General features: G+C 41.1%; 1 protein-coding gene across 3 annotated transcripts in view; it reads right to left on the reverse strand.

The window, feature by feature from the left end:
• PDS5A (PDS5 cohesin associated factor A) overlaps positions 1–13515 on the reverse strand; it is a 95250-nt gene that overhangs the window by 18645 nt on the left and 63090 nt on the right. For all 3 annotated transcript variants that reach the window (XM_064149171.1, XM_064149169.1, XM_064149170.1), the window contains exons 17-25: positions 11595–11710; positions 10634–10739; positions 8902–9062; positions 4813–4936; positions 3443–3601; positions 2789–2857; positions 1971–2107; positions 658–781; positions 71–275 (exon numbers count right to left, since the gene is read on the reverse strand). In XM_064149171.1, coding sequence (XP_064005241.1) covers positions 71–275; positions 658–781; positions 1971–2107; positions 2789–2857; positions 3443–3601; positions 4813–4936; positions 8902–9062; positions 10634–10739; positions 11595–11710 — 1201 coding nt within the window. The remainder of the gene's footprint in view (positions 1–70; positions 276–657; positions 782–1970; positions 2108–2788; positions 2858–3442; positions 3602–4812; positions 4937–8901; positions 9063–10633; positions 10740–11594; positions 11711–13515) is intronic.

Here is a 13515-nt window from a genome sequence, read left to right on the forward strand (position 1 = left end):
AACTTTTAATGGTTACTCCTTTCAGTTTAGTATTTGACTGTTGTGTTCTTAACTTTACTGCAATACTAACCATTAGCCATGGGATTCTGCTTAATATATTCTCTTCGTATACTGATGTTTTTGAGCAAGCACTGTCTGGCATGTGCTCTTCTCTCCTTCACAGGGTCTTTGGCACACAAAGCAAAGATTGCCATATATTCCAAAGGGAGCAGTAATTTCACAAGTGCCTTATGCAGTTTTTGGGCAAATATCTGCCTCACTTGGTAGCACTCATCCTAGAGCAACAAAAAGAATAAATAAGTGCAACTTAGTTTCAAAAAATCCCAAACAGACAAATGAAAAACCTGCCCCCCCCCCAAAAAAAAACCCAGAAACACACAACCAAAAAAACAGCAAAAGCAAACCCACAAATGAAGAAACACAACAGAAAAAAGGCAACCCCACACCAAACGAAGAAAGCAACCCAAAGTGGAATCATGAGGAGGCACTTTAAACTTATCAACAGGTGCAGCACAAATGATGTTTGAAACGTCAAGAACTCTTTTGAATGCTTCTGAGGAAGAGAAAAATTCCAGTGTAGCAGCAACAAAAGCTCAGATGTAAGGACTCTGAGGTCAGTTAATTAAGAGTCTCTTCAATTCCAATGCAGTTACTTACATTAATGACAAGTGCACAGAGCTGGAACTGTTCTGGGGTAATTATTTCATGGTAACAGGGTTCCTGTGCAAGCTTCATTATTGCACTACCAGCAGCTAACCGCAGTCGAGACATATCCGATTTACTGTGTAAACAGGAGAGAAGAAAACCCAACAAAACACAACTCAGCACAAGTACTCTTAAATTATCTGCACGTCACAATTTCTCCTTTTCAAAAGATCGATGAGCAATTAAGGTTTTGCTCTCCCAGGTCAGATCACAGTTCGATAGCTTCAGATCAAGCTAAATTATCCCAACCCAATCTGTGAAAATGAAGTTCTCTGCTTCCCACAAAACACTTCATGTCAGCAAAACAGTAAGCAGTGAAGTTTCTTGGTTTTGCATCACTGAATGAAAGCAGCTCTTTTGGCACAGATTTTCTCTTCCTTTCCTTCACCCTCAGAATAAAGGTGAGGTGCAAAGTTACCTCACTGAACAAAGAAGCTCCACCAACAATCACCCAAATCTTCTTGCTTAAGTCTTACCACTTAACTGTTTTCAAAATTACTCCTGCAAGTCTTCCACTTTCTAGAATGTCTTTTACTTAGCAAGACACCTATGGAGGTCTAAGATAGATTATTAGAAAATTACAAGGAAGAGGGAGTATCAAGCATATTTTTGTATTGCCATTCCACTTCTAACATTAACATTCTAGTCAGATCTTTCTTCACAGGATCATCAAATTGTTTTGGTTAGAAAAGAGCTTTAGGATCAGAGTGTCCAAACATTTATCTAATTCTACCAAGTATGCTACTAAAACAAGCCCATCTCTGTGACTTTTAAACACCTACAGTGATGAGGATTCAACCTCCTCCCTGAGTTCCAGTCTTTGAGAACCCTTTCAGTCAACAAATCTTATTTTAATGTCCAATTTAAACTTCCCCTGGTGCAACCTGAGGCAACAAGTGACAGAAGAGGAAATTAACAGGTAGAAGAGACTAATGCCCTCCTCACTCCAACCTCCTTTCAGGCACTTATAGTGAGTGAAGCAGTGAGAAGCTCTCCTCTCAGCCTCCTCTTTTCCCTCAGCTGCTCCTCAGACCTGTCATCCAGACCCTTCATGAGCTTTGTTGCCCTCCTGTGGACCCACTCCAGCACCTCAACGTCCTTCTTGTAAGCAAGAGCCCCATTCACCAGCCCATTTGCCAACACTGCGCTTACCTTAAAATGCTTAAAGCGCACTAAAATAATTAATAAATATCCCTTGAATTAATAATTACTCCTTGTAATTCTACAACAAAACTGATGGAAGTCTGGAAGGAACAAAACCTGACCTGATTCGCTTCTGTTCTGTCAGGTCTCCTTCACTGACCAGCATAGCTGACAACAACCGGAGCGTGGAGTTGGCGGATTTGGACTGGTTGTTCTTCATACCCAACAGCCAGCGCACCAAAAGTTTAATGGCTTGCACCTACCAAACATCAACAAATCCACAGTGAACTTCCTTCCAAAAGCTGCTATGGTACTACACCCTACTGCTGTCAAACTGAAACCTCCACAGCTTTATATTAGCATGGATACATTTGGAAAGGAACAGAAGGAAGCAGCAAATATTTACAGAGCCAGGAAGGAAGGAGCAGTTTTTGTGACATCAGGACATTTCAACTATGGTTCAGTGTCTTCTCACAAGTGTAGCTAGAGGGTGCAGGATACTTGATACATGATTAAAAATAAGAGCAGCTAGGTAAAACATTTCTAGAAATGGCCATGGTCAGGTTGACAGCAAATAGCCTATAAAGATGAATGAATCAAATTCCTCAGGGTCTCAGTTTATTTCAAGTCTGTTTACAGTCAGGAAATTCAGATTACTTTTTCTTGTAAGGAAAACTAAAACCTCTGAATAGCTTTATTTTCTCAATATTCAGCATAATTAATATTGGTAAGTGAAGACACCATCTTGAACAGCATATACCAGTTCAGTAACAGTGTGGCTAACCCACAACAGCTCCAGAATGTTGTATATTCTGAGGATACTCATAAAAAAAGCATGCAAAAGAACAAATTAATTCTAATACTCTCCATTGCCCAACTTGGAAAAAAAAAGATTACAGAACTCAAATATGCACATTACTACTGACAGCAGATCATTCACCTTTGCTAGTACTTCTGGAGAAACTTCTTCATCTGGAGACCACAATTTTCCATTTTTCTCACCTGTTGACTACAGACATTCATGTAAGTTTAAGAACTGGTTCAAGCCATACAGAGAATGCAACAGTAAAGCTATAGACTGAGGTCTCTTTTACACAAAGATCATAGAATTATAGAACCAACCAGGTTGGAAGAGACCTCCAAGATCATCCAGTCCAAACTAGCACACAGCCCTAGACAGTCAACCAGACCATGCCACTAAGTGCCTCATCCAGGCTTTGCTTGAACACCTCCAGGGACGGTGCCTCCACCACCTCCCTGGGCAGCCCATTCCAATGCCAATCACTCTCTCTGGGAAGAACTTCCTCCTCACATCCAGCCTATACTTCCCCAGGCACAACTTGAGATTGTGTCCCCTTGTTCTGTTGCTGGTTGTCTGGGAAAAGAGCCCAACCCCCACCTGGCCACAGCCTCCCTTCAGGTACTTGTAGACAGCAATGAGGTCACCCCTGAGATTTTTACAATGCAATTATCACTGTCCCAGCTATTTACACAATCTTTATTGACTCATTTAAACGAGTTTTATTCCCCACAGTGCTAATAATAGGCAAACAGAATAGCAAGGACTTAGTGAAAATAAAAAAGAAAATCTTACCCTGTCATTCATTAGGAGATCTTTCACAATGAAATTTGCAACAACAGATTTCATTGGAGAAGCAAACTGGTCTGGAGCCAACATAGAAATATGACCCAATGAGACTAATGGAGTTATGAGTTGTTCTGGTACATCAGCATTCAAACTTCTACTAAGAGGCTGAGGAAGATGATTAAAAAAAGACAAAAAAACACACACAACAGAACAATTAAAAATTAAAAATTCAACTATAGCTAAGTAAAGCAGCATGCCTAAAAGTCAATTATTTTACTGCTGGATTGATGAGGAGTTTCACAGTTTTTTTCCATTAAAATTAATAAGGTTAGCAAATTGAAATGCAGAAAGAATGTGACTATCTATTTATGAGTAATCAAAAACCTCACATGAGATAAGGGCAAAACATTCTCTATTCTGTTCCTGTTTTAACAGTGAAACACATTCAAACTTGGGATACATAGGAAAAAACTGACTAAATTCTATTCAGGAGTTGTGAAAATCTGAATTGAAACTGCAAATGGCAGAAAATAGCAGCAGCTAAAAAGTCCTTGGAAACCACCAAGGATATTTCTGTTAGCAATCAGCATCTCCCATCCAGAAAACAGTCACCAGGACAATTCTGTGCTGCTGTATCACCCAGCACCCTCACATCTTATTCTGGCATTAAGGAAGGGAACACACATTCCCAAAAAAGTCTAAGCAAAGATCAAACTCTGAAGCTTAATTCAAAGCTTTTCACACTTGTGAATTATGCATAGGTTCAAAGACAGCCAAGATTAAGAACCTAAGATATTCTACAAGTGCAGATTAATAATGTTATTATTTAAGTAATTGCTCTGCTCTGCATGAAGTGACTTCTTTGCTTTACAACTCATCTAAGCAACCAGTAAGTGAGCAGTAAGCTAATGTCTGAGCTTAGAATCAGGTACTTATTTTGCACTAATTTCCTCAGTCAGAGACGTGCTGTATGTGCAAAGACCTTAAAGCATGGTAATTGAATACAGTTTCAAAGTAGAAGATATTATCTCTCCCCTTCAGTATCTGCTAAATGTGTCCTCATGGGATTTGCTGTGCATCATTCCAGCTTATTTTCTCTTAACTTCCCTTAATTATTTAGCTTATTTTCCCTTAACTTCTCCCATGTTGACAAAAACAAAAATCTTATCTACCAGACATCAGAATATTACTAAGTTGTGACTAAGACACAAACATTTACTACTGTAATGACTTATCTTGACCATCCCCCATCTGTAGGTTTCCTGACCCATAAATATTTATCTCTTAACAAACAGCATCACTTAAACGAATGTTAATTACTATTATCAATGAAGAAACACAGAAACAAATCTTAGAAACAAAAAAACATGACGTACCTCAAAGATCTGTGCAAGCTGCACTTCTTTATTTGAAAATATGGCATGTATACAGTGAACAGCTTGCTTTGCCTGATGAGGAGTGCCCCTTTTTGCTTTCTGATGCAAAATTGGAATTAGTGTTCTGTGAACATTAAAGAAAATGGCTTAAAAACCCCAGCAATTTGCAATCTACCAAAAATAAAGCTCCTCACCTACACAAATCTACCTCACGGTCTTCTAAATCAAGTATTCCTTTGAAGTCTGTTCAGGAAAAGATCATAATCATGAAGTGAAAAGCAGGATGGAACTGTATTTAGTAGTACTTGTTGAACATCTGACTGTACACATCTTAACAGAATAAAAACCCACAGGGAAAATGCAAACATGAAAGAAAATAACAAATCGAAACGAGGCTGTTTAGGAAGCCAAATATAAGGTGGGGGGAGCCTGACAGGTTCAGCTAGGGTAAAGCCTTGGGCTTGTTACCCAAATGGAAGTGACAGGGCTGGAGAAGATTTGTGAAAGCTAAAATAACCATTAAACATCAATGTGTTTACAGGCCTTCACTGTCTCAGCTTTGGTCTTTAATCACAAAGTGCACTCAAGTGAACAACTGCTTTATTCTGAGATTCTGCATTTGGATCCCCTGAACACAAGACCCTGAAGGAAACGCCAGGGCAGAATACACTCCAGAGATCAGGTAGAGGTTGGTCAGATATTTGAGGTCTGTTCCTGAGAGAGATTTAGAAGGCAGGGCTGTCCCCTGGGAGGTCATCATCTGGTACACTAATTCATGAGATTTACCACACAACTCACCCAGCATCTGACACAAAAGGACAGAATTGCCTAGAAAGTGCCTGACACACAAAGATCTAAAAAAAAATTGCCTGCTTTCTTGTAAGGCTCAGTAACAATGCAGCATTCAGCACACAGATTATTCAGCACCCAGCCTTCACTGACACGTTCTACATCATTAAAACTGGCAACAAGAGGTGGAAGAAGAGCTTGCAGAGTGTTAAGGATGAAGTCTCAAAGTGTTTTCCTCAAAAAAAAATCAAGAAACCCAAACCTCCAACTAAAAGCACCTAAAATAATGTTACAAGCATCCTAAAGTATGACATCTTCTCAAACTAGGTAAGATTCTGAAAGTTAAGTAAGAAGCAGAACAGCAAAGAATTCAGTAAGACACCTACAGCTGGTAAGCTTCAGCGCCTAACCTACAGTTCTCTAGTGTTAAGGATATGCACAAGTACATGCCAAGCATCCAAGGCCTGCTTACAAACCACACCTCAATCACACTCCAGCTGACACATCTGCAAAAGGTGAAACCTGACATGTTTACGTGCACTTCTACATGTTTACACACCATCCACAGGCTCTCTTTGAGCATGGCCAACCCTTCCATAAGCAGGCTGTGAATTGGTGCTCAAAGCTATTAATTTTACATATGAAGATGAACTTGGGCTGCTGGTGGTGAATGCTACTTCAAAGGACAGCAAGAAGCCTGCTCACAGGTTCTGTGAAACAAATTATGTGGCTAATTATGATAAAGATTTATGAATATGAGAGATCTGGAACATCTACTTGTTCTCAGACTTCTTTTTCTTCATGGCAGTGTAAATGCTGACCTGGTTTTGGCTTTCAAAACATTAACCTGACTTGCTTGCAAACCATGCCAAAGGCTAGACACCCATTTTGATAGCTATATTTTTAGATTACTTAAGACTGCCCAGCAGTATGTGGCTAAGTCACGAAGCCACAAGAAATATCAGCAAGACCAGCCTCTTTGACAGGAAATTACACAGCTTAGCACTGCCCAGCCTGGACTAAAGTCTAGTAGGGGACTACAAACAATTGGGACTATACTGGGGACTGTAGTGACATGGGAGATTACTGGGTTGTTCCTCTTTTCTCACACTTAAAAATGGCTTAAAAGTGCCTTACATGTAAGTTTGTGCCATTTTTCTTTTGAATCATTGAAGTTACATCCTCAGTTCTCTGAGAACTAAGAGGTACTCTGTCGTGCATTTACTAAGGGGTACATTGCTGTGCATTTAGCACAGTGGCTGAGATGTATTTCAATACATGAGAACTTGAAACCTGTGCTTTATAATCTAGATTAGTTAGTTACTAACAGGCTTTAGACATTACCCATAAGGTCTGTGAATACCTCATAGAATATACAGCTTTAATCAGTAGCTATGATCTGGATGAGGGAATGGAGTCAGTCATCAGCAAGTTTTCAGATGACACTCAGCTGAGGGCAGATATGGCTGGGTTGCAGGGCAGAAGGGCTCTGCAGCAGGACCTTGACCGCCTGGACAGATGGGCAGAGTCCAAGGGGATGGCTTCAATAGCTCCAAGTGCAGGGTGCTGCACTTTGGCTACAACAACCCCATGCAGAGATACAGGCTAGGGTCGGAGTGGCTGGAGAGCAGCCAGACAGAGAGGGATCTGGGGGTGCTGATTGATTCCTGCCTGAACTTGAGCCAGCAGTGTGCCCAGGTGGCCAGGAGAGCCAATGGCATCCTGGCCTGCATCAGGAATGGTGTGGTCAGCAGGAGCAGGGAGGTCATTCTGCCCCTGTACTCTGCACTGGTTAGACCACACCTTGAGTCCTGTGTTCAGTTCTGGGCCCCCCAGTTTAGGAGGGACGTTGAGATGCTTGAGCGTGTCCAGAGAAGGGCGACGAGGCTGGGGATAGGCTTTGAGCACAGCCCTACGAGGAGAGGCTGAGGGAGCTGGGATTGGTTAGCCTGGAGAAGAGGAGGCTCAGGGGGGCCCTTATTGCTGTCTACAACTACCTGAAGGGAGGTTGTGGCCAGGAGGAGGTTGCTTTCTTCTCTCAGGTGGCCAGCACCAGAACGAGAGGACACAGCCTCAGGCTGTGCCAGGGGAGATTTAGGCTGGAGGTGAGGAGAAAGTTCTTCACTGAGAGAGTCATTGGACACTGGAATGGGCTGCCCGGGGAGGTGGTGGAGTCGCCATCCCTGGGGCTGTTCAAGGTAGGGTTGGACGTGGCACTTGGTGCCATGGTCTAGCCTTGAGCTCTGTGGTGAAGGGTTGGACTTGATGATCTGTGAGGTCTCTTCCAGCCCTGATAATACCATGATAAAGCATGAACTGCATAATGATGACTTAGAGACAGCCAATTACTCTTTGATAGAAATGCTTTTGGATCTTGCTTCTTGACTTGTTTCATAACAAACAGAGCTGCTAACTATCAGAGATTGTATTTATTTCCTTACAAAGATAGAAAAATTGTGTGCAGGACAGCTATGAGCAGGAATGATGCCATGGAATCACATCTCCACAGTATTTTCACTGTTGTTTATTTTGTAACCTGGGAAACACTCTGTGTGCTGGTTTTAATGTGTCTGTTATGAGCAGATTTGTAGGAAGTAACTAACGTCTTCAATAAATACACAAAAATCATGAGAACAATGCATCTAAAAATTATAGAATAGCTCAGGTTGGAAGGGATCTTAGAGATCATTTAACCCAATTACCCTGCCATGGGCAGGGATGCCTCTCGACTGCCCAATGCTTCATCCAGCCTGGCCTTGAACATCCCCAGGGAGGAGACACCCACAGCCTCCCTGGGCAGCCTATTCCAGTGTCCCACCACCCTTGTACTGAAGAATGTACTCCTAAGAAACCTTCTCTCCCTCAGCTTAAAACCATTCCCCCATTGTCCTACTGCTAGACAGTCTTATGAGAAGTCCCTCTCCAGCCTTCCTGTAGGATCCTTTCATGTACTGGAAGGCAGCATTGAGGTCCACCTGGAGTTTTCTCTTTTCCAGGGTGAATAATCCCAGCTTCCTCAACCTCACACCAGAGGTTGCCCAACCTTTGGATCATCTCTGTGGCCCTTTGGACTCACTCCAATAGCTCTGTGTCCTTATACTGGGGACGCCAGAACTGGATGCAGTATTCAAGGTGGGGAAAACAAAGAGACACAACCAGAGAGGTAGTGAAGGAATACAAAAAGATGGAAAGGAAGCTGTTTATATTCAAGAGACTGTCATTTCAGGGGCAACATACTGAATAAATATCAAGAGGCAGTATTCCAGGTATGAAAAGCAGCAAGTAAGGAAATGCACTCACGATCTTATCTGTGGCAAGTCTGTTTCTATTTTGTGACCCGTGTTTCTGAAAATCTGTATGGCTGCCTCAGCTACCTTATCATCTTCCATCCTGAGGCACTGCAGCAGAGACTCATAGGTCTCTGCAGAGTGGAACGAGGTAGGATGTGTAAAGGACAGAACCTGCAGATAAGAGATGAAAACAAAGGTGTGTTTATTCATAGTAAATGAATCATCAGAAAAACAAAGTTACGTCTGTTTATGAGCATTACCATCAATATAAACACTCATTACACCCTCACAGGAGATTATTACATTCAATAACTGCATTTGAGAATGATACAGGTTATTTTCAAAGAAATTAACCTACACTTTGCTCTTCAGGTCTTCCAAGTATTTGATAAGATGCTGCATTATTTGAATATGGAAATAAATTATTTAAATGCACACATATTTGAGAGCATTCATTTATACTCCAGTCTACTTAAGAGTGCTTTATTTCCACTTAATTTAACTGAACTAAAATCTTCATTTCTCCAGAATCTATATACCCTGAGCAGAAAACCAATCCAGGTTAAGATATCACCAATCAAAACATATATTACTATCCTTTTTAATCTAAAGATAATTAAATATAAACACATTCTGTTAAATAGAAGAGGTATCAAGTAGGTAACTAAGCATGCAGAGATTCAAGGCAGGGCAAGAGAGAACAAAAGCCTACCCAAAGCAAAACTACATTAAGAATAGTAAAGTTATCACAGTATCACAGTATCATCAGGGTTGGAAGAGACCTCACAGATCATCAAGTCCAACCCTTTACCACAGAGCTCAAGGCTAGACCATGGCACCAAGTGCCACGTCCAACCTTGCCTTGAACAGCCCCAGGGACGGTGAAAGCAGAGAGAACAAAGAAAAGCTGCATGTATTTCGTGTATTCCTTGGATTTATCTTGTCTTGGTTTCTCTGATCAGAGTTTTCTACTTGTGTGAACTAACATTCTAGGAAGATACATCACAGCAGCAATGTCTTCACCCTTGGCAGACTCCTCTTTTTTGAGCTACATTAGCAAACAGACATTACCTCCTTGCATACTTGTGTTTCCAGAACTATTTCCACCCTGGTTGCCAGTACTAAATTTGGTGTAGTATGTCCCCATAAACCCTGTCTCAGTCATTCCCACTTCTGAAAAGTCTCACTTTAATTATGTGACTCTCCTTCATTCTCTCCAATATTATAAACTACCCTTTGTAATATATTGAAAATAAAGCCCCATTAGTGAGCTGCCAAATCCATCACAGATGTTTTCCAGATACTTCAAATCCTCTAGTGGCTTCTTATAACCATTAAGAACACAAGTTCCCCCATCCTATTTTTTTTTCCCCTCTGATAACTTGGTTTTCAAGTTTCTTGCTTGCTCTCCTTTCCAGTGTCATACAGGCCCTAAGGAACACGCTTCTCCCAATTCTCCCACTTCCAATCCTCTCACTTTACCTCTGCACCTTGTTCTCCATGACTTCTCTAGAAGAAACCTATTCCTGCTTTCATGTCCATGTTTCAACTCCTGGCACCCTTTTCAAAACATACTCCTTCCAAAAAAATCTATTATTCCTTTCTCAGATATTAATAACTCAGCACTTTCATACACTAAAAATGAAGCTATCCACATAACATTAGAACCTTGCTAACATGAATTCAGTCACACCACTTTTGTCCCCTCCATTACAAACTAGAGGTGCATTACTGTAGGTTACCTTGAGAAGTTCAAGTCCTGCACGAATAGCAGTATCAGGACTTACACCCTCCTCTTCATCATCAGCTGTCCCCTCTATGGATTTATTCATTAGTTTAACTAGTGCACTGAAATAAAAAGTACAAAAAAGGGAAAATATCACATGAATGTGACAATGTACAATGCTAAAAGCATGAGTTACCAACAAGACTCATTGGCTTTGAGACAGAACAAAGAGAAGGCAGTATTCTGTTGAGGGGAAGGAGGTATTGTGTTGTTTAGCTTTTTGGTTGCAGGTTTTCTTTGGGGGGGATTGTCTTTTTGCTTGGTTTTTGGTTTGTCCTTTTTTTTTTTGTAGGTTTTTTTTGTTTGGTTTGGGTTTGTTCTGTTTTGTTTTTTCCCTGCATGAAGCTATTCCATTATTCCTTTCCCTTCTGACTTTGCTTTCTGCAAAATTAATTCTTTAGGGGAAAAAGACAAATAACCCTTCCCCCCCCACCACACACATACACCATGCTGGCAGCATTCAGACCAACACATAGTTGCACGAATTTCAGAATATAATTAGGTTGCCAGACAAGTCTCAAAAGAAATCCAAATGTTCTCTTACACAACCCCACAAAAGCTAATTAATTCAACTGCTACACAGAAGACTGCGTTGCAGTTAACTATGTGAAAATTATGATCACCATTTTCACCTTAAGCCCCACAAAGAGCAGTTTCACTCAGAACAGCCACTGTATTTTTTTCATTTGCAGACAGCACTGCACCAAGCATAAAAATAAATAGATGAAAAATATCAAATGGCATTCTCTAGGCTGCTAGAAATTAAAACAGCTACATAACTTCTTGTTTTTCATTTTAAAGCATATTTACAACTAGGACTGAGTAATTTAAATCCTAAGAAATTCTGGGGGGGGTATTTTTGCCATTTAAATCATCTTTAGAATCATTTGTGAGTTCATAAGAGCTTTCAAACTTACCTAATGGCTTCTGAGTCAATATGTACAGGGGCAATTCTTTCCAGAAGAAATTTAACCATTTCCAGAAATGGATTTGTTGGCTGCTTAGGATTTGCAAGTTTCCGGGCTATCTCTCTCTATAAGAATGTTAGATACAAACAAGAATCATACTCATTTTCCTTACTTCTTAAGCATGCTGAAGAGATAAATAGAGCCACTGCTTTCAACTACAAAAATTATCTACATAATCAGTGAAACATATTTTAAGGAAGGCTGTTTTTACATCCATATCTTTCTATATGACACATATTTAAAGCAGACATGCTGTAACAAAATATTTAAGTGTAGGTTTTCAGTGAAAGTTCTTGAGTTTAAGGAATTGCAGGCCAGACTGAAGACAAAAGTCAAGAAACAGCAATGTATATAGAACTTAAATAGCTCTGCTGACAGGACTAACTCATAAATCTGTAGGTAACTCTGTTGTATGTGTGAGATTCCATAACAACAATGAAAAACCTCCTCTGACAGTTAGACGACTGCAGATGTGCAGAAGCACTGCACTACTTAGGCTACAACAGATGTTCAGACCCTAGGTACTTGCCTATCATTTTGGATCCAACAACCTGGTTTTCCCCTCCGAATGCCCCAAATGACAGGAGCATTAAATTCATCTGCAGCTCCAGCAGGAGGTGGATAAAAAAGTATTTTTCGTTTTGAGCTTAAGTCTGAATAATCTCTGAAAGAAATGATTTCTTGAACTTCCTTCTCCTATAGTGCTGGGTGCTGCAGACTCAACAAACTGGGAAATTTTCTGTTATGCTAAATTAGCTTCAGGAAGAGGGAAGAAACCTTCCACTACGTTCTCAAAGTGCAAAATTTCCTACTTTAGGAGGAGACATACTCTCTACATCAAGAAGTCAGGTCATAATTCTGGAATTGACTCTCTTCTTTTCACTGCACAATTTCAAGGCCATTAGGCAAAACCCAAGAAGCTTGTTGATGCTCTCTGTTGTGATTTCTGGTAATGAAAATTGTTTGTTTTGGGATCATGATGTAAAAAAAAATAAAATCTGTGATTTAAGACAACATGTAAATATCTGTGAGCAATAAGCCAAGGAGCAACAGCTACAAACTGGAACAGAGAAGGTTTCAGCTCAACATGAGGAGAAACTTCTTTGCAGTGAGGCTGACAGAGCCCTGGAGCAGGCTGTCCAGAGAGGTTGTGGAGTCTCCTTCTCTGGAGACTTTCCAAACCTGCCTGGATGCATTCCTGTGTGAACTACCCTAGAGGATGCTGCCTTGGCAGGGAGGTTGGACTTCATGATCTCTGGAGGTCCCTTCCAACCTCTAAGATTCTGTGGTTCTGACTAAGATGTGTTTTTTCATCAAAGAGGTTAAACAAAGAAGGAGGGAGTGAGAAGACTGATCTCACTAATAAGGTTCAAGGAGGAAAAATAACATCACAGGATCACAGGATATTAGGGGATGGAAGGGGCCCAAGGAGATCATAGAATCCAACTCCCCTGCAAGAGCAGGGCCACACAATCCAGCACAGATCAAAAAGGAATGCATCCAGACAGGCCTTGAAAGTCTCCAGAGAAGGAGACTCCACAACCTCTCTGGCGAGCCTGTTCCAACGCTCCGTGACCCTTACAGTAAAGAAATTCCCCCTAGTGTTGAGCTGGAACCTTTTGTGCCGAGGTGGAACCTCTTGTGCTGGAGGTGGAACCTCTTGTGCTGGAGGTGGAACCTCTTGTGCTGCAACTTACACCCCACCCATTGCTCCTTGTCCTGTCACAGGGAGCAAGTGAGAAGAGCCTGTCCCCCTGCTCCTGACCAGCCCTCAGGTGTTTATAAACATTTACTAAATCCCCTCTCTGTCTTCTCTTTTCCAGACTAAAAAGCCCCAGGTCCCTCAGCCTCTCCTCATAAGGCATGCCCT

The sequence above is a fragment of the Pogoniulus pusillus genome, chromosome 9 (assembly GCF_015220805.1).
Source record: "Pogoniulus pusillus isolate bPogPus1 chromosome 9, bPogPus1.pri, whole genome shotgun sequence".
Classification (NCBI taxonomy): domain Eukaryota; kingdom Metazoa; phylum Chordata; class Aves; order Piciformes; family Lybiidae; genus Pogoniulus; species Pogoniulus pusillus.